Source organism: Lissotriton vulgaris, chromosome 7, assembly GCF_964263255.1.
Source record: "Lissotriton vulgaris chromosome 7, aLisVul1.2, whole genome shotgun sequence".
NCBI lineage: Eukaryota > Metazoa > Chordata > Amphibia > Caudata > Salamandridae > Lissotriton > Lissotriton vulgaris.
The window spans coordinates 123662540-123684619 of record NC_141695.1 but is presented as its reverse complement, the minus strand read 5'-3'; the positions used below and the strand labels follow the sequence as shown (position 1 = coordinate 123684619).

The 22080-nt window shown below is 47.7% G+C and overlaps 1 protein-coding gene across 1 annotated transcript in view; it reads right to left on the bottom strand.

The window, feature by feature from the left end:
• Positions 1-1131: 1131 nt before the first annotated feature.
• LOC147700977 (phospholipase A2 inhibitor and Ly6/PLAUR domain-containing protein-like) overlaps positions 1132-22080 on the bottom strand; it is a 209723-nt gene continuing 188774 nt past the window's right edge. The window contains exon 5 of the mRNA XM_086929810.1: positions 1132-4388. Within this exon, the coding sequence (XP_086785936.1) occupies positions 4195-4388 (194 nt within the window). The 3' untranslated portion in view covers positions 1132-4194. The remainder of the gene's footprint in view (positions 4389-22080) is intronic.

Here is a 22080-nt window from a genome sequence, read left to right as displayed (position 1 = left end):
TACCCTCCACTCCCTACACACACTTCTTCGTTTTCCTTGGGGAACTTTGTACCCTGTGTTGCTATATGTTCAGTGGTTGCCAGACCATTTGCTTCCTGTCTAGGTTTAGACGTGCTGTGAGCTAGCTAGCCTATAGGACAACATCTCCCGAGGGGGTGCATAAAATCAGTCTGGCACATTCCAAATCTTATGCTGTTCATATATGCGCAGTTCTTACCTTAGGGTGGAAAATTCATGACGGACCTTTGCACTCATGCCCGCACAGAAGTGAGTGTCCTCCTGTGACAGTTGCACCTCTTCCCAGCTGTCAAAGTATCCTTCTGTGATCCCTGTGACCCCTGACACCTGCTCCTAGCCGGATATCCTGCTAGGCTCCCCATGACACCTTACACATGCTCCCAGCTGGAAGTGAGTGTCCTGCTGAATTTTCTGTCCCCCATTGATTGCTTCCATGAATTGGACCACTTCAATTTGAAAACATTGTATTCCTTTTATGGTTAGTCCAACCCACATTCTTCAAATATGCCCCCCTCAGGTATGAGTTATCCAAAGTCATCTGATTTAACCAGTGTTTAAATAATTCATACTCACCATCGCTTCCTGTTTACCTCTTAAAGTGAAGGCATACTCTGACCCTATAGTGCATTTCTTGCCCTTAAAAGCAAATCTCAATGTCTCCAAGCAAATTCAACCAGACTAGGATTTAAGGAGTAACTCTGTGGCTGAGCCAAAATGGAAACCATGAACAGAAATAAAGAATGAGTTGAAATGCCAACCAGTAGGGCACCAAGCAAGCTTAGTCAGGCCCTTTCTAGAGTAGGCTGGGCAATAGGAAGCAGGGGCCATCATGCAGATAAACCTCAAAATTATGGGTAAGAAAACTGTGGATTTTGAAATAAAGATATGTAGTTTTACATGAATATTAATGTTTAGCAGCCACAAAACCATCCAATATTACAAACAGCCATGCAGGGGGAGGCAATGAGCAATTTAGAAAAGCTGGTGCTGATGGCTGCATAACTTGCGATACATTCTGTCAGACTCCTGGGGATTTGCCGCTGAGGTCATATGACTCATTGAATCAGGTGCTTTCACGCTTTAGGATCCCAAACCAAATGAACAACAAAGAACTTGTGATGGTAAATGTTTGTTTATTGTGTGTACTCAGAATGTGTAATCAGATGTATACATAAGACATTAAATGGCATAAGGTGGCAAGGACACAGAATAGCACAACAAGACAGTATCTTTTAAAGCGGGGTTCACACATCTCTTGCAAATATGGAAGAAGAGTACAATGCAGGCCAGTGATTAGCGCAAAATAGCAAGCCCCCCCCTCCATCCCCCACCCACCCCCAGAATGTAAAGAATGGGCCCTGAGTCTCCCATATCTCATCGATATTAATTTGTCTTGGGCAGAAGGGGGGACCCTTGAATGGCTGGCGGCTGCTGAAGGGTTGGGGGACCACTGTGCTTTAGGCGCCTTCGTTACGCCCCCTGATGCAAGCTCGTCAATGCAGTACATCTCCCACCCAAATTATGACAACCCGTCAAGAAGCTTCATTTTTCTTTTTCTTGTGACACTAGATGCAAATTTTCAATTCTTTGATTTGTTTATAAATATGGTATTTAGGCACATCTTTACCAATGACAAAGCTATAGTTTGGGAAGACCCAGCCCATCCTGTTTAGACAGTGATGAGGGTGTCCGTGCAAATTTTGGGCCAACAATGAAAATAATAGTGGATAACAAGGACCCATTGTGAGCACGTAAACAATACCCTATATTACAGTGGCCAATAACAAATGTATGACACAGTCAGACCATATCATTTAGCCTATAACAGCTCTCTCAGTACCGAAATTAAAGTCTAACTTCTACATATTACTCCAACAACAAACCACCCCTGTGAGGAAAGCACCAAACCTCTCCTTGACTTCCAAATATAAGACTATCCCTGTGGCAACAAAGGCAAACCTCATGTTGGGTCAATGACAAACTATAGTTTCTCAAAACATTATCGTTCCCTTTATTAGACCAATGTTAATCAATCTGCCATGTGACAAAAAGAAACCTCTACATCTTAGGTTAACAACCTAGCTAAGGCTAGATGGGTATGGCCTACATACAAGGAGGAGCCTTGGTTTTTTTTCCACTAAAAACTGTTGCCGTCCATAAATACCCGGAGGCCTGATCAGCCCTTCCTTCTCTGAGAAGTGACTGGGTATTCTTTCTCCCTTTCCACTTTTATAGTGGTCTGCAGTCTTTTTGGTTGAACCGGCTATATTCTCCTAACCCACGAGCTTTCTTTGTTAAATGAGGACTAAAAAAAAAAGAATCTTAGGTTAAAAAACTTACCTTTTTCGGACAATAATAAAACACCACTTTTAAGGCAAATGTAAAACTAAGATAATACCAAACTCATCCTGTTCAGCCTATAACAAGTGTTCACACTTGGGAATGACTCCTCTCCATCTTGGACCAGAAACTCTCGTGAGACAAAGGCACACCGCTGTATGTGAGGCCAATAACCTCTGATCACTATGTCAACAGCAATCCTATCTATATTAAGCTGATAACTAACTGTTATTGTTTGTACAAAAGCAAACCACTATATATTAGACCAAGAAAAAGCTCTCCCTGTTGAAATAGAGAGCACATGCTCATATAATAAGAATGATGATGCTCTTCCATGGGGGCAACAACAGACTTCAGAACTAATCTAATATCAAACTTTCCCCAATTAGCGCTATCAAAACACTGATGATGTGCCCCTTGTAGGACCAGATGCAATATTTCCAGTGTGAGATGAGGGACAAGATCTTTTTGGACCCCCAAACCAACAAATGAAAAGCTATTTCCCTTGTGACGGAACGTTTTAACTGAAAAAAGCAGCTCTCCCAGTAGGACCATGTCAAAGCTTTTTTAAAAGGTCAGTGGTATGAGTTCCCTTCTAAAAGACAAACTGCAGTTTCTTAGGAGCAGCAACAGCACTGTCCCTACATGAGACGCGATGAACACACTTCTCTGGTTGGTCGATTCTAATAGCATTCATGAGGTGCAAAGAAAAGGTTTTCTCTACTGACTATAAAGAAAAGAAAAACACTCTGCTCATTGGCTTAACAATGGAGCGCTCTCTGAGGGACCAATGAAAATCCTCTATATAGAACCAACAAAGCTCTAATTGGGCAACTAATGATAAACATTCACTGGATGACCAATGAGAAGTATCTCCTTGATTAATCATCCACACTGCCCTCAGACCTGTATCAATGATAAATCTCTGATAAAGCTGTTATTGGATGAGCAGTGACAAAAGTTCTTATTGGGTCTTAATGCCAACACTGTCATTGGGTGACCAGTCACAGCTCTCTGGTGATCAACGACAGTCTTCTTTGGTAAAACATGACAAGGTCCTCATAGGTCCCTGCACCCACTGGGTGATGGATGACAAAGCTCTTGTTAGCTGATGAGTTATCAGTGGCAAAATACTCATTGGATGATCAGTGACAATGTTTAATTGAGTGAGAAAAGTCATCATTGGGTGATCAATGGAAAATCTCTAGGTGGAACCAATGAGTAAGCTTTTCATTTAGGACAAATGAAGGGGCTTTCCCTGCAGTACAAGCAATGTTGCGTACTCTTAAATCCACAAGAAACCTCTGCCTGGGTATGTAGGGATGACAAATCACAAAGCTTTGCATGCAGCACTAATATTAATAATAATTGTGTCTACAGGACCATAACCTGAAGTCCAATGACATCACCCTCCTGGAAATATCTTTTCCCATTTGCCCTGAAACAGATCTCTTTGCAGGACTAATAGCATAATCTCTTCTGCATTAACAGCAAGAACTTTCTGCAGGAACAATTACAAAGCTTTCTATTCAAGAACATCAGCACATTGCCCTGTGCAGCAGTAACGGTGACCTGCCTGTAGTTGCAATGATAACAAGCCTCCTCGAAGGGCCAATGGCAAGGGGGTTCTCTGCACTCATCCTGCAGTGTGAGGGAGAAGTCCCTGCCTACATCCTTAGGAATTGGGAGTGTATGCTACAGTCAGCTTTAGAAAGCGGTTGACCACAGAGGGAAACATTGATGATTTGAGGAGTTGAGACGCATTCATAAAATGGTACAGGTGTTCTTCACCTGGACCTCAGATGCGACACAGGTCTCTAGTGTCATCAGTAGAATTTAGGAAAAGAGTTTCAGAAGGACGAGCATGGCAAGAATCGGCAGAAAGAGTCCATGCTCCGGGCGGATGCCTGCATCAGTGCAAGCCATGTCACTTGTCATGGTGACGCCAGATACGGTGGTGGAGCTGCTGCCTACTTCACAGAACTGTTGGGACGCACATCCTCGAACTGCAGACTGGCTCGTCTTGGAGTCTGTGCAAAGGAAGAAAGAGGTGTTTATCAGCAACACAGTACAATTTTACCTGCACCTGATATCTTGGTCAACACACTACATAGACATGTGATATGCATGCCTTGTGACCCTGTTTTCTGCACCTCAAGTGGCCTTTTCCTGTGCATCCTGTGTAACCCTGACACATTCCTCCATTGTGACCCGGTTTCTTCCACATTGTGATCCTGTGCACCATGTTATTCTGTTATCTTCAGAGCATTTGATCCTGTTGCCTGCTCCCCATGTGGCACTTGTGACCATTTTATCCATACCCTATATGATCCTGTTATCTGCATCCATATTTATTTGAAGCATATATGATCTTTGTATCTGTACCCCTTGATATGCTGTTAAATATGCCAAAAGTTTGAGAAAAACTTTAAGACTTGGATTTTTGAGACCTGTTAAGATCTTGGTCTGGTCTAGCACCTGTCCTAGAGCGCTGGAGGCACTCTTGGGTAGCAATGTGCTTTATAAATCACCATTAATTCAAACGTTCTCAGGGTATAAGCACCCCATGCAACCTTACTATCTGCACCCAGTGTCTTCCTTTTATATGCATCTCTGGTCACCCCGTTATCTGTATCCCATGTAAGGAAAATGTTACTTACCGAGTAAGCATCTGTTCTTGGCATGTAGAGCTGTAGATTCACATGCTTTGCATACTCCTGCCGTTTAGTGTTGGGTCCGTATGTTTGCACTGTATTTTTCTTCAAAGAAGTCTTTCCAGTCACTAGGAAGGTGACTCCTCCTTTCGGTGATAGTGCGCATGGGTATCGATTCCATTGTTAGATTGTTTTTCCCGCAGAGGGTGAGAATGGAGTTAGTAAAAGTAGAATAGAGATGTCCATGCGTACGTATATAAGATAAGAAAGAACTGCAAAAGGTATAGTTACCCACGGCGGCGAGTAGGAGCATGTGAATCTACAGCTCTACATGCCAAGGACAGATGCTTAGTGGGTAAAAAATGTTTTCTGTTTGCGGCATGTGAGCTGTAGATCACATGCTTTGCATAGACTATTCAGCAGTATTCTCCCAAAGCGGAGGCTAACCTGCAGCTGTTACAGTTGTTTGAAAAAGTGTTCTAAGTACTTTCTGGCCTACATTAGCTTGTTGTCTCACTAACATATCTACACAGTAGTGCTTTGTGAATGTGTCTGGTGTAGACCCTGTTGCAGCCTTACAGATGTCAACTATGGGAATGTTTCCTAAGAAAGCCATTGTAGCCCCTATTTTGCGAGTGGATTGCACTCTAAGGGGTATTGTTAAAGTTCTTGTTTATTCCACCTGCCAACTCTGGAAAAGAGGGCCCATGCTCTTCACATGTCAGTCAAATTTTCTCAGCTTTTAGAAACACCTAACATCTTATCTATTTTCGTCCTCCTTATAGTTTTTATTTGTATCCCCTTTTTGGTTTTAGGTTTGAATGCAAGATAATATTAGCGCCAAGATGCCAAAAGGCATTTGCCTGCTTTAGAAAATCAAGATCACTTCGAATGAAATGTTTTCCATGTAATCATGCACGTAGGAGCTGGGCAGTCAGACACTGACACATGAAGGGTTGGTTCCTCTTCAGGTCCTTCCTTTCGTGCCCATCCCACTGCCACCCTCCTCATCCCTGCCTGTATGCCCGGATGCATTTATTGCAAGGTGTCCCATATGCCAGCCATGCTTCTTTATATAAAAAGAAGAAAAGTTAGTGCATGATACAAAATTTTAAATTTTTCTGAAAAAGTATTTCAGTTAGCAGACTTTGATCTTCATTTATTTGTTGTCTATGTCTTTTATTTGTACTGTGTTTAGGTACCCTGGAAATGTGAACTCACAGTTGTGTATTGATCTTGTTATATTGCACAATTCATTTTGAGAATAATGTTTACGCAATAAATACAGCAAATAAGAACCTAACTTCATATTCCAATACAATCCAGTAAAAGTGCATTATTAATTGTAAGATTTGTAGAAATATGAATCTTTAGGGTTGAGATACTAAACACCATAACATAATTTGGTTTTAATGGTTGCATATGCTGTCATGTGTACTGTCTAGGGAAGTACAAAGTGGTATTGGCTGGGTTTACGTTATAAGGATACCATTTACATACATATATACACTTATACACTTATCTAGGTCAGAGCCCTCAAATTACAAATTACTTTTCTGCAGTTGTTTCAGGTGATGAGATATAGTGTATTGGGACATAGTCAGGTATCAGGTTTTGTTATTCTGATAAAGAGTGTTTATTAGACCTGATACTCTTGAGGCATGTGTTTCACAAAACCATTCACTTTTTCCTCTTAGTTTTTGCTGATTCTCTTTGTGTGGCTTTAGGACTCTGGGCACTTTCCTTCTTTAATGAAGGGTGAAGGTATGTGCACCCTGCCTACACATGTTAGGGAGTGGTGCTTACCTGCTTTTTTTAGGGTAAACCTGGGCAGTGCATGCGCTGCTCTGCGAGGCATGCGGTACTATAGTGTGGAGGTGAACTTCTGTGACTCCCTGCCCATATTTTTCATTGGCTTATGTCGTTGTCCTTAGTAAATGCTAGCTTCTGACTCCTTACTAGGCTTGGTAATGTCTACTTAGTACCACCTTGTCTTCATTTGTAACCTCCCATGGCGACACCCCCTGTTATGTGTGGTGTTGCGCGGTAGGCTTTAGTTACAGCCTCCGAGCACTATTTTGTTTAAATGCTTTTCACCTGCCTGCGAACAGGCAGGACAGGCTCTCTTGTTAGGCTTCATTTATGTTTTTCCGTAGCAGGGTACGCCACAGTGGCCGCCCTGCCCTTGGTTTAATTGCAACGCCGAACGCTTGCTTTTTTTCTCTATTTTTTTACTTTTGTTGTGAAAGCTCCCCATGCGGTGCTTTCACGTTAATGGAGTCATGCTCCTGTCTTCAGACGAGCCGTGTTTAAGGAAAGGGACAAGGCGCCAATAAAGTGAAAGCACTGCACGGGGCGCTTATGCGAATAACCAATTGCAATACAATAGGTCTTGCATTTTTGAGAGTTTAGTAAATGCCAGACTTTTTATATTGCAAATGCTTGTTAAACAACCGACCACTGGAAAGCTCAGACTTCTCCCGCACGTCTCCTCCCCTCGACCTTTGTCCCGGTCACCCAACCCAAACATGATTTTCTAGAACCCTGGGACAAACTCGAAGTGAGTGTCAGCCAGTGAAATACGAAGTCGCACCGGGCACCACCAGCGCTAAAGCCGGGCCTGCTCTTCACAGCCCATTAGAGCGGGGTACATAACACATGCAGGGAGCGATCTTCCTGCAGGAATAGTGAAAATAATGTATCATTGGCATGCTTCCAGGGATTCCAGTGTTAGACACTCAGAAGCCCAATCAAAATATTACAAAAACATTAGAAAAGCTCGGAAAAACTGTCTGGCACAGCAACTGTCAGAGGCAGGAAATTCCTCGAAGGAACTGTACAAAATACTGGAATCCTTCGTGAAACCCACAGCTTGTATTAGCGCAGATGATTTCTCACTACCACTGTGTAACGAGATCTCCTTGTTCTTCGAGAGCAAAATCAACACGATTTATGATAAAATCCTGAAAACAACCAGCACCAACTGTGGAAATTATGTCCCCATGACCCCGCAACCAAAAAAATCACCATCTTTTCTTTCCTTTCCCCCAGTGTCCAACACAGATCTTTCTCCCCTAATTAACCACATAAAATCTGGTTCTCCTAACGATCTCCTACCAGCGAAAATGATGGCCCCTCTAAACTCAATCCTAGGTCCACCCATACAAGCCATCATAAATCAATCCCTGAGCAAAGGACAGGTACCTACAGAATGGAAACAAGCTGTAGTCAATCCAATTCGGAAAAACGCCACAATACCCTGGACGGACCTTTCAAACCTCAGACCCATCTCCCTCCTACCCTACCTCAGCAAACTTACAGAGAAGCATGTCAATACACACCTGTCAAAATATATCGAAGCAGCGGAAGCCCTGGACCCATCCCAATCTGGTTTCAGGCCTAATCACAGCACTGAGTCAGCCCTCCTCTCCGTGACCGACAACATCAGGATGTCAATGGACAGGGGGGAATCCGTGATTCTAGTGCTGTTAGATTTATCCGCTGCTTTCGACACGGTATCACATGAACTCCTCCTAGAAAGACTAAGTGATGTGGGAATAGGAGACATGGCTCTTGCATGGCTAAAAAGTTTTCTATCCGATCGCACCCAAGGAGTCAGACTAGGCTCTCACTCCTCTCCATCTAGAGTGCTTACTAAGGGTGTGCCACAGGGCTCATGCCTTAGCCCCACGCTCTTTAACATTTATGTGGCCCCCTTAGCAAATATGATAAGATCCTTTGGATTCACTCCGGTGTCATACGCTGACGACACCCAACTTCTGTTTCCCTTCACAACTCTCACACCGGCAATTCTTTCATCATTTGCCAGTGGGATGAGAATGATAGCACACTGGATGGCAAAAAACTTTCTTCAGTGCAACGTGACCAAAACAGAGGTCATGCTGTTTGGAGGAGCGACTCTCCTCTGGTCACCAGATTGGTGGCCTTTAGAATTAGGCCCTGTCCCCAACCCCAAGCCCTTAGCAAAAAACCTTGGTGTTAAGTTGGACCAAGCACTCTTGCTCAAGGAACACGTAACTCAGGTTGCAGGTGCCTGCATTCACGTGGTGGGGCTCCTTAGACGTGTCTTTCCTTTTCTGCCAGACAACCACAGAAAGACCCTCATCCAAACTTTAATCATAGGCAGAATGGACTACTGCAACGGCCTTTACCTATCGGCGAATGAAGAACAAATAGACAAACTTCAGATTGTCCAAAATACAGCAGCAAGATTGGCCCTCAACGCCCCCCCCCCCAGAACGCCCTCCCGCCCCCTATTGCACCAACTCCACTGGCTTCCTGTGAAGCAGCGCATCAATTTTAAAATCTGTAACATCATACACAGATGCCTGTATGGTACCAGCCCCAAATACTTACGAGAGAAATTTATACCATACTGCCCTGGACGAGCACTCCGTTCTAGTAACCATCTGCTGCTACAAGTTCCAAAAATAAGAAAAGCTAGACAGGGAGGCCGAGCCCTGTCTTACAAAGGACCCATACTTTGGAACTCCCTGCCCCTCGAACTGAAACAAATTAGCAACTTAGTGTTGTTCAGGAAAAAACTGAAAACTTACCTTTTCACCAGGCCATAATATCCATCCCCCATTCAGCCTCCACCCCTAGAGTAAGCTGCTCTAAAACTGCTGGCAACAGCGCAGAGATATCCCTTCGGGAATTGACTCAGGCGCTTTACAAGCAAATAAATAAATAAATAAATAGGACTAAGAGAAACCCCTCCCCAAAATAATCCCGCCCTCCACCAATAAGAAGAACCAAATACTACAACTCCCAGAGGGGAGGCGGTGCCTGCTACAGTCCCAAAGTTCAAATAGAATCACAGTGTCAGTTCTCCTCAGTACTAAGAGGCAGCAGGTTCTATGCCAACCTGTAGCTGTGGAGAGCTTAGATGCCAACAGCGCCTTTACACATGACATCGGGCAGTTTCTTTGTTTTGCAGTTTTACATAGTGAATACTCGAACAGAAGGTTTTGGAGTGCTTTACACGAGAACCAGTTCCATTACAGAACACATTTACTCATTGTTAGCCCCAGGAGATGAAATGATGTGCACAGAATCACAGGATTTTAACCGAGGCCTACACTCTAACCTAGATCATATAATAGCAAAGTTGTCTTCGCAAAACTGCAACAAGACCTACCTGGCCTGGCGTGGCACGGTGAAAGCACATCAAACATTGAAACGGGCTTCCGAGGTTCAAGGTCATCAGTTCCACCTTTATTCAATAAAGTTTTTAAAAGAAATAGGCTTCCGGGTCAATCAAATAGGTTTTTGAAAATATAGGACCCACATGCACTTACTCAGCAACACCTCTAGGTATTTTTTGACTTAGTCGTTTGTATAGCGTACAGTCTACCATAAATATAGCCCTTGCGTTGAAAACAGTCTGGGTAACTTGCAATCCTTTATTTGGTGATTTCACCACAAACCATCTGAATTGCCTTTTAAATCTGTATCATTAGTGATGGATTTGGGGTTCTTTTAGTGCTTCCGTGAAGAGAGTAAATCAGACCATTTTTGAATGGCTCCTCTTATGAACAGTACACAGTGTTCAACAATTGTATAGCTCTTGAATCCCTAGTGGCACAGCACACAGGATAATGTGCTGCCTGGCTAAACACTTATAAGGTCCTAAAGGCGAGACTTATTGGCTGCGCCAATCCTTATTCAACCATGTCTTAAGCCTGTCACTGCAGGCCTGTGTGTGCGCATTTGCACTTAGGCTCAGTCTGGCCTTGCTAAATCACGTGCTACAGATCAGGGTGCCTTCTACTAACAGTAGTGCACCCGTAGGGTGAGCCCTAATGAGGGAAGGAGGTCTTGTGGTGAAAGGCAGGCCAGGAACACATGCATGTTCTCTGCCCAGCTAGTGCGGAACCCCCATGTTTGTTTTCACTATTAGGTTTGTTCTCCCCATAGGTTAACATTGAGGAATGGCTGAGATTACTTCAAGCTGCTGTGGTGGCTTACAGTGGAGCAGCCTCATGGTGTTTACTATCTCTGTACTCACAAGGACAACCCCTCTCTTGTGGTAAAGGTGGATTTGCCAATAATAGCCTAGAAATTCCACTTCTAGAAAGTCAGCATTTTTCTGCGCTAAACTCTTTTGTGTGCCTTTTAGTTTAACTTCAGTCCACCCTTGAGGATGAGAGAGCACATTTGTGCATTCACCAGAGACAGCCCCAAACATTGGGGATGCAACTGATCGACCATTTGAGGACTTGGCTGGATAGATTTGGGGTATAGCTTTTGACACTTGGCCTCTGAAAAGCCAGAACATGGCCCCACTAAAGATTAAGATCTGCATTCCAAGGCCTAATGGCAGGCAGCACGTAAATTTAGGAGAGACATCTATGGTTCAAAGGAGAACCCTCTGACCACCCCGACTTCATAGGCACACTACAGTATAACTACTCGTGCCACACTGCAGCAGGGCATAGATACACTTGTGTGGACGTGGGACCAGAGATCCTCGACTGCGTGGTGCACACTGCAAGAGGCATATGTTGTGCACAAGAAGGAGACTGCCAATGGAAGGGACCATGCACCCTCCCTGATTTGTGGCTGGCCTGGGCCGATCACCTGTTTCAGTGTGGCACCCTGAAGTGTGCTCTCCAAGGGCTAGCTGGCTGGCCCTCTGTTCTTTGTGGAGGTCAAAGGCCTCCTGTGAGGGACCTACACCATTTACAAGTTTGAGCTGGAGATGTCTATGCGTTTGACCTGGAGAGTCGTGCCCTCACAAGCACTACTTTGTCTGATGGATCCCGACTACTGCATGGAACTAAGTATTGAACCTTGAGACTGGATTGCCTTGTGCGGATCCCCGAAACTGTGCCCGCATCTAAGGAGTGTGGCCCCTGCATTGTGGGGCCTTAGCACACACAAGCGCCATGTTGGTAGTGAGCGAATTCCCTGATTGCAAGATTCGGCATGGCCTGCTTTATCGTCCTTGCCACATCTCTCTCATGCAACACACGGACTGTATGCTCATTGCACGCAGTATCCGATTCACAGATTGTGAGCCTTGGAGGAAGGGCGCATCCATAGTAGTGCCTCATTCTACCACGTGTCGTAATACTGAACTGACTGTGTGTTGGAATAGATTGTCTGGTGTGACTTCTATCGTCGCACACCAGAAGTTTTCCCTTATTTCCATGGAGGTACGGAGAACCCGACTCCTGGTTCATGGTGACCTGAGTGACTGTGTGACTCGGATCAACAAGAAACAGGGTTGTGGGGTGCAGAGACAGCTGCAACTTCACTGAGTGTTCTGTCTTTCACTGAGTGGGGCAAATCAACTCCTACCTCCCCACCTGGCCCAACAACTTCATGTTGCCTGGTAGTATTGTCGCAATCAGGCCTAGGTGTTGAGATTAGTTGACTGGGCTGAGGAACACATCCGAGAGTGATTGGAAGCAGGTCAAGAGACTTCAAACCCCCGTGCTTTGCAGCACTGGGCTAGTACTGAAAGGCGAATTGAGTAACCTCTTGATTGAACTGGGACAGCCTCTAGCCATTCCTACATAACATGGGTGAACTTCCAGAGTGGTGGCCAACCCCCCCCCTTTGTCGACTGTTACCAGGTTACCCTGATAGCTACTCCAGCCTTATCCCCTGGGCCCCCAACTAAGTGTGACTCTGGCCTTAAACCGGTCTAGTAAGGGGTGGGGTTTATTGACTCTTGGTAAATCAAGAATTGCTGAGCTGTTCCTGAAAAGAGGGGGGAATGTATGTGCCAAGAGATGCGGTGGATATTGTTAGGGTAAAGAAGAATTACCCCTGGGTATCCATTTTGCTGGATTTAATGCCCTCACTTACCTTTGCAGGTGTCATGCTTCATCATTTGGGCCTGCTCCTCGTTGGGTCGGCGGTGCAATACCCAACGGGCAACACCTCTACCCACAGGTGAGTAGAGTGTTGGGGGGTAACTGAGCAGTGTGGGAGGGCTGTGCCACAAGATCCTCATTCATACTATCAACTAACCTGCTGAATGTCATTGGTACGGCGTTACGTGCAAAGTGCATGTGGGTGCAATTATGCTCCATACAAACTTGCTGATATCCTTTGCACCACTTTACGGTGCTGTGTGAGTCTGGGAGAATGTGCCACATGAAAATAGCCTGCTAAAAGCTGCACTGCGCAGTGGTGTTGATTTACTTGTGAGTTCATTACATAACAAATTCTCTGTTTTGACATTAGTTTTACCTGTGCGGCCTCGGCCCACGTTGCTGCTGAAAAGTGTCATAAATTCATGTGTTTACACATTTATGATATCGTTGTGCCCAGGGGTGCACCCCAGACATGTGTGACTTTTTATTCTGTCAATTACCATAGAGGATCTAATTCCGACGACGTATCTCACCGCAGAAGGATGCTGAGGGGTTAAATAGGATTATTCCCAAGTGTTCATATTACTGATGTAATTTTAAAACTGTTGCGTCTATTGCGGATAGTAATATTTCCAAGTGTGATTTATGACCAGAAATACATGATGTACATGTCGTGTTAATCAATGTGTGTTAAATACAATCTTGTGTAAAGTTACTTTGTAAAGCTCAGTGTATTTACTGTGTGGGAGTGCTGTGCCAAAGCTTTATACATGCTCAGTATTAAGCTACTCAAGGGTGAGCGCAGGTTATACAGTGAGTGTAATCACCTAACCCTACCAGGAGTGGTAGGTTCTACCTGGCTTGGGCCCCACCTCGGCCAACCAGAAAATACCAGTTCCAACAGTGTTCAATATACAAAGGGTTGAAAAATTCATGCTTGCTTTAGCCATGAGTTCAACCTTGCATATTTATGAGTAATGCTTAGGATTGGTACCTCAAGAAGAACCCTTTGTTTCTCAGGATGCAAAACATGCCTGCCTCACTGGATCACTAGGGTGCAAGTCTAAGCTGAGCCATGCCCCCCACCTAGTGACCGCATCAATCCAGTGCCTGATGCAAACACTGGGATTGGTGGTTGGCCGGACAGACACCTGTTAATGGTTACTAAAGAGGCATCAATCAATCAATCAATCTATCAGTCATTTGTTAAGCGCACTACATACCCGTGAGGGTCTCAAGGCGCTAGAGGGGAGGTGGGGGTCGCTACTGATCGAACAGCCAGGTCTTTAGTATGCTCCTGAAGGTCGGCAGGTCTTGGGTTTGTCGTAGGCTCAGTGGGAGGGTGTTCCATGTCTTGGCGCGAGGTGGGAGAAGGATCTCCCGCTGGTGGCAGTTCTTCGGATGCGCGGGATGGTGGCGAGTGAGAGGTCGGCGTAGCGTAGCTGGCGGTTGGGGGTGTAGAAGGAGAACCGTCTGTTGAGGTAGGCTGGGCCAGTCTTGTGGATTGCCTTGTGTGCGAGGATGAGGAGATTGAAGGATATCCTCTTGTTGACGGGGAACCAGCGCAGGTTTCTCAGGTGGGGGTGATGTGGCCGTGTCGTGGTACATCGAGGATAAGTCATGCTGAGGCGTTTTGGATGCATTGTAGTCGATTGATGAGCTTGGTCGGGGCTCCCACGTAGCTGACAAGGGCCTGGGTGACTGTCTTTCTTTTATCTGTCGGGATCCATCTGTAGATCTTGCCGAACATGCTGAGGGTGTTGAAGCAGGAGGAGGAGATGGCGTTGACTTGCTTGGTCATTGAGAGCGTTGAGTCGAGGATGATTCCCAGGTTGCGTGCGTGGTCATGGGGGTCGGGGCTGCCCCAGTGCCATTGGCCACCAGGAGTCATCCCAGGCTGACGGGTTAGAGCAGAGGATGAGGACCTCAATCTTGTCTGAGTTCAGCTTCAGGTCTTCATCCAGTCAGCAACGGCCTTTGTTCCTTCATGGAGGTTCGCTTTGGCAATGATGGGGTCCTTGGTGAGGGAGAGTATCAGTTGAGTGTCGTAGGCGTAAAAGATTATGTTGCGGTCGTGCTGCCGTGCGACGTGTGCGAGCGGGGCCATGTAAATGTTGAACAGTGTCGGGCTGAGGGAGGATCCTTGGGTACACCGCAGATGATCTTGGAGGCTTTGGAACGGAATCAATCAATCAATCAATGACATTTATAGAGCGTGCTACATACCCGTAGGGTCTCAAGGCGCTGGGGGTGGGGGGGGGTGCCGCTACTGCTCGAACAGCCAGGTCTTCAGCTTCTTCCTGAAGGAGAGGTGGTCTTGGGTCAGGCGCAGGTCGGTCGGGAGGGAGTTCCAGGTCTTGGCGGCCAGGTAGGAGAAGGACCTTCCTCCTGTAGTCGCTCTTCGGATGCGGGGGACGGCGGCGAGGGCGTGGTTGGCTGATCGGAGGTGGCGTTTGGGAGCGTAGAAGTTGACTCGGCTGTTGAGGTAGCTCGGGCCTTGGTCGTGTAGGGCTTTGTGTGCGTGGGTGAGGAGGCGGAAGGTGATTCTTTTGTTGACGGGGAGCCAGTGAAGGTCTCTCAGATGTCCGGAGATGTGGCTGGTTCGTGGGATGTCGAGGATGAGTCTGGCTGAGGCGTTCTGGATCCGCTGGAGTCTCTTCTGGAGCTTGGCGGTGGTACCGGCGTAGAGGGCGTTGCCGTAGTCCAGTCGGCTGGTGACGAGGGCCTGGGTGACGGTCTTCCTGGTCTCGGTGGGGATCCACCAGAAGATCTTCCGTAGCATGCGTAGGATGTTGAAGCACGCCGAGGAGACGTTGTTGACTTGCCTGGTCATGGAGAGGGAGGAGTCCAGGATGAAGCCCAGGTTGCGTGCATGGTCTGTCGGTTTGGGTGCGGTGCCCAGGGCGGGAGGCCACCAGGAGTCGTCCCAGGAGGAGGCCGACGCTCTGCCTGAGAGAAAGGAGGTGGTCCATTCGAGTGCCTTGTCTCGGATCCCTGCTGCGTGGAGCCATGCGCGTAGTGTGCGGTGGCAGACGGTGTCGAAGGCGGCGGAGAGGTCTAGGAGGATGAGTGCTGCAGTCTACCCGTTGTCTAGCAGGGTCCTGATGTCGTCAGTGGCGGCGATGAGGGCGGTCTCTGTGCTGTGTTTGCTGCGGAACCCTGACTGGAAGGGTCCAGGATTCTGTTCTCTTCGAGGTATCGGGTTAGCTGTCTGTTAACAATTTTCTCAATGACCTTGGCCGAGAAGGGGAGCAGAGAGATGGGTTGGAAGTTCTTGAGGTCTCTTGGGTCTGCCTTGGGTTTTTTGAGTAGGGCGTTGATCTCTGCATGTTCTCAGCTCTCTGGGAAGGTCTTGGTCTCAAGGGAGAGATTGATGACCTTGCGTAGGTGGGGTGCAATGGAGCTGCTTGCTTTGTTGAAGACGTGGTGAGGAAATGGGTCTGAGGGAGAGCGGGAGTGGATTGTGCTCATGGTCTTCATGGTGTCATCAATGCTCACGCTGGTCCAGGCTAGCAAGGGTACGTGGTCGATGATGTGCGGAGGGTCTGTTGTGTTGCTGTCAGTTGGGACTGTCTTGGTATTGAAGCTGTCGTGGATGTTTGCTATCTTGCGGTAGAAGAAGGTGGCGAGGGAGTCACACAGGCCTTGCGACGGCGGGATGTCGTTGGTGTTGGAGCTGGGGTTGGAGAGTTCCTTCACAGTGTTGAAGAGCTCCTTGCTGTTGTGTGCGTTGTTGTCGGGCGGTCTTTGAAGGAGGTCTTCTTAGCAGACCATAGTGAGGTGGTGGTGGTTGCGGACGGCGTCCTTGTGTGCAGCGTGGCTGTCCAGAGTTTGTTCACTGTGCCATTTCTTCTCTAGTTTCCGGGATGCTTGCTTGGAATCTAGGAGTTCTGGGGTGAACCAGCTGGCCCTCTTGCTGGTGTCTCTCTGGGGGGGTTTCTTCCGCGGGGCGAGGGTGTTGGCACAGTACTCGATTCAGCGTCTGAGGCTGTGGGCAGAGTCGTCGGTGTTGGAGGGTTCGGTGGGTGGACTGAGAGCAAGGTTTGCGTGTAGTTGGTCTTCGGTGATTTTGCTCCAGCGGTGGCGGGGGATCTGTTGGGAGCGGCGGTGTGTGGTGGGTTTCTGGAAGGTGAAGTGGATGCAGCGGTTGTTGGTCCAGAGGAGTTCGGTGGTGTGGCTGACGGAGACATGCAGGCTTGAGGAGAAGACGGGGTAGAGTGTGTGGCCGGTGGAGTGGGTGGGCATTGTGACAAGTTGTCTTAGTCCGAGGTTGGCGAGGTTAGCGTTGTTGTCGTTGTTGTTCTCAAGGTAAAAGTTCAGGTCTCCGAGGAGGATGTAGTCGGTGGAGGTCAGGGCATGCATGCTGATGAAGTCGGCGATGGAGTCGCTGAACTGGGGGTGAGGTCCGGATAGTCGGTAGACGAGGATGCCTCTGAGGGTGGAGTTGGGGTCTGTGTGGATATGGAAATGCATGTGTTCGGCGGTGCTGAGCGCGTCGTCTGTGCTAGTCGAGACCCTGATGCTGTTCTTGTGGACGATGGCGATTCCTCCTCCGACTCCGTTGGTGCGGTCTCTGCGTATGATCTTGTAGCCGTCTGGGATGGCTATGGCGATGTCGGGTGCGGAGGAGTTATTCAACCAGGTCTCTGTCAGGAAGACGACGTCTGGGGAAGTTGTGTTGAACAGGTCCCAGAGCTCGACGGCGTGTTTGCGTGCGGAGCGGGTGTTCAGTAGTATGCATCGGAGGTCGTTGAGGTCTTTCTTGGCAGGTGGTTCGTTGGCTCTGTGGCTGGTTTAGCTGCAGTTCCGGCAGGTGAAGGGACCGTGTGTGCTGTGCGTTTCGAGGCAGTCTTGAAGCAGTTGTGGGTCCGTCTGGGGTTGAGAGTGTGCAGAGTGCTGGCATCGTAGTGGCGGCGGTCATCGTGGCGAGGGCCAGGGGTTCTGGCGCTGGCCGCGGTCCAGGCGCGGGCGGGTGCAGACGGGCTTGTCGCGCCCCAGCGTCGCAACCGCGCAGCGGCCGGCATGTGTGTGGAGGTGGGAGTGAGGAGCAGCTGGGAGGTGGGGGCAGCGAAGGGGCAGTCAGGGGGCAGAGCCGCAGGGGATGCAGCAGCGGGGGCGGTGAGGGGCGACGAAGGAAACAGAAGGCAAAAGGGCATAACAATTGAGGGGGAAACGAGTAGACAACAGGTCAAAAGGTCACAAGTAAAGGCAGAAAGGTCACATTAAACGGGATGAAACGAGTGGCACAGAAGGCAGAAAGGTTACAGAAATGCATGGGCAGCTAAGCAACAGAAGGCAAAAACGGGCAGAGAGACACGGGGACGCGAGGGGAGCAGAATGAAAAACTGGGCAGAAAGACACGGGGCAGTGAGGGGAGCAGAAGGGAAACCAGGCAGAGAGACACAAGGGCAGCGAGGGAGAGAACGGGCACAGGCGGTGCTGTGCGGAGGGGGAGCGACCTACCTGGAAGGGTCAAGGGTCGCTCTCCTCACAGCGCAGCGGTCGGCCTATATGGGGAGGTGGGACGGAGAAGCAGCTGGGAGGCGGGTGGTGGGGGCAGCAAATGGGCAGTCAGGGGGCGGGGATGCAGCAGCGAGGGGCGACGAAGGAAACAGAAGGCAAAAGGGCACAACAATTGAGGGGGAAACGAGTGGCACAGAGGCAGAAAGGTACCAGGAAAGGGCAGATAAGGTCACAAAAAACGGGGGGGAAATGAGTGGCACAGAGGCTCAAAGGTCACGGGAAAGGGCAGAAAAGGTCACAAAAAACAGGGGGAAATGAGTGGCCCAGAGGGCAAAAGGTCATAGGAAAGGGCAGAAAGGTCACAAAAAACGGTGGAAATGAGTGGCACAGAAGGCAGAAAGGTCACAGAAATAATGGGGCAGCTAAGCAACAGAAGGCAAAAACGGGCAGAGAGACACGGGGGCTGCGAGGGGAGCAGAATGAAAAACTGGGCTGAGAGACATGGGGGATGGAGGGGAGCGAAAGGGAAACTGGGCAGGGAGACAAGGGGGCAGCGAGGGAGAGAACGGGCACAGGCGGTGCTGTACGGAGGGGGAGCAACCTACCTGGAAGGGTCAAGGGTCAGGCATGACTTGTGCAGCTAGTTCTAGGTATAAGGGTGCATTTGTCAGCATGTGAGAATATTGAGCACAATAAGCACTGGCACCTGCAAGAGCTGAATTTAGTGTGGTCTTGTTTCTTAGTAAGTAATAGAGGTATTCCTTTATATGGAGGTGAATCAGTCTTCATGGGAATTATGAAAAAAGCATTCCACACCTCCTCACCACCCTGAAGTCATTAACTGTACATGGTTCTGTAGCAAGAAACATCTGAGTGGTGCCAGGAAAGGACAAAGGGGCTTTGTTAGAAGGGTGAGAGACGAAACAACAATTCACAAACGACCTCCCCGAGCCAACAGATCCAGCAGGCCACATTCTCAAAATGGAGCAGCAGAGTTGAATTACTCTTGACTATAAACAGAGCACTGGTGGGTACCTTTCACGGATCAGGAAATGAATACTCACTGATCTCAGAAAGGCTAGAAGCACTTACAGTAGTACTGAGGGCCTTGGACACTGACTGCAGGTCATAAACACACTTATAATACACCTGGGTGCCTTTGACCCTGCCAGTAGGTCTGAAGCACACTTCCAATAAAAGCAAGCACTTTGCACACTGACAGCAGGTTAGAAGCACACTTTCAGTTAACCTGGGTGTTCTTCACACTGACAGCAGTTCATAAGCACACTTGAAGTAACACTGAGTGCCCAGGATATGGACAGCAGGTCAAAAGCACACACAGAAAAACGTATTGCCTCAGACAATGACAGCAAGTGAAAAGCACACATATAGTAAAACTGAGTACTTTGGGCACTGTCAACTGGTCAGGAGACCAATTATAGTACAACTTAAGACCTTAGCCAAAGACAACAGATCACCAGCACATACATAGTACACATGAGGCACAAGACATTGATAGCAGATCAGAAGCACTCACAGTAAAACTGAGGGCTCAGTCAATTGCAACAGACAAGAAGCACACTCATAGTAAAACTGAGGGCCTCGGACACTGACAGCAGGTCAGAAGCATTCTTATAGTAAATCTGAGGGCCTCAGACACTGACAGCAGGTCAGAAGAACTCTTATAGTAATATTGAGGGCCTCAGACATTGACAGCATGTCAGAAGCACACTTATAGTAAAACTGAGGGTCCCAGACACTGACAGCAGGTCAGAAGCACACTTATAGTAATATTGAGGGCCCCAGACACTGACAGAATGTCAGAAGCACACTTATAGTAACACTTAGGGCCTCAGACACTGACAGCAGGTCAGAAGCACTCTTATGGTAAAACTGAGGGCCTCAGACACTGACAGCAGGTAAGAGGCTCACTCATAGTAAAACTGAGGGCATCAGACACTGACAGCAGGTCAGAAGCACACTTATAGTAATATTGAGGGCCTCAGACACTGACAGCATGTCAGAAGCACACTTATAGTAAAATGTAGGGCCTCGGACACTGACGACTGGTCAGAAGCACACTTATAGTACAACTGAGGGCATCAGACACTGACAGCAGGTCAGAAGCACACTTATAGTAAAACTGAGGGCCTCAGACACTGACAGCATGTCAGAAGCACACTTATAGTAATATTGAGGGCCCCAGACACTGACAGAATGTCAGAAGCACACTTATAGTAACACTTAGGGCCTCAGACACTGACATCAGGTCAGAAGCACACTTATAGTACTATTGAGGGCCCCAGACACTGACAGAATGTCAGAAGCACACTTATAGTAACACTTAGGGCCTCAGACACGGACAGCAGGTCAGAAGCACTCTTATGGTAAACCTGAGGGCCTTAGACACTGACAGCAGGTAAGAAGCTCACTGATAGTAAAACTGAGGGCATCAGACACTGACAGCAGGTCAGAAGCACACTTATAGTAATATTCAGGGCCTCAGACACTGACAGCATGTCAGAAGCACACTAATAGTAAAATGTAGGGCCGCGGACACTGACGGCTGGTCAGAAGCACACTTATAGTAAAACTGAGGGCCCCAGACACTGACAGCATGTCAGAAGCACACCTATATTAAAAGTGAGGGCCTCAGACACTGACAGCAGGTCAGGAGCACACTTCAAGTAACACTTAGGGCCTCAGACACTGACAGCAGGTCAGACGCATTCTTATAGTAAATCTGAGGGCCTCAGACCCTGACAGCAGGTCAGAAGCATTGTTATAGTAAAACTGAGGGCCACAGTCACTGACAGCAGGTCAGGAACACACTTATAGTAATATTGAGGGCCCCAGACACTGACAGAATGTCAGAAGCACACTTATAGTAACACTTAGGGCCTCAGACACTGACAGCAGGTCAGAAGCACTCTAATGGTAAACCTGAGGGCCTCAGACACTGACAGCAGGTAAGAAGCTCACTCATAGAAAAACTGAGGGCATCAGACACTGACAGCAGGTCAGAAGCACTCTTATAGTAAAATGTAGGGCCTCAAACACTGACAGCAGGTCAGAAGCACACTTATAGTAATATTGAGGGCCTCAGACACTGACAGCATGTCAGAAGCACACTTATAGTAAAATGTAGGGCCTCAGACACTGACGGCTGGTCAGAAGCACACTTATAGTAAAACTGAGGGCCTCAGACACTGACAGCATGTCAGAAGCACACTTATAGTAATATTGAGGGCCCCAGACACTGACAGAATGTCAGAAGCACACTTATAGTAACACTTAGGGCCTCAGACACTGACATCAGGTCAGAAGCACTCTTATGGTAAACCTGAGGGCCTCAGACACTGACAGCAGGTAAGAAGCTCACTCATAGTACAACTGAGGGCATCAGACACTGACAGCAGGTCAGAAGCACACTTATAGTAAAACTGAGGGCCTCAGACACTGTCAGCATGTCAGAAGCACACTTATAGTAAACCTGAGGGCCTCAGACACTGACAGAATGTCAGAAGCACACTTATAGTAACACTTAGGGCCTCAGACACTGACAGCAGGTCAGAAGCACACTTATAGTAACACTTAGGGCCTCAGACACTGACAGCAGGTAAGAAGCTCACTCATAGTAAAACTGAGGGCATCAGACACTGACAGCAGGTCAGAAGCACACTTATAGTAATATTGAGGGCCTCAGACACTGACAGCATGTCAGAAGCACACTTATATTAAAAGTGAGGGCCTCG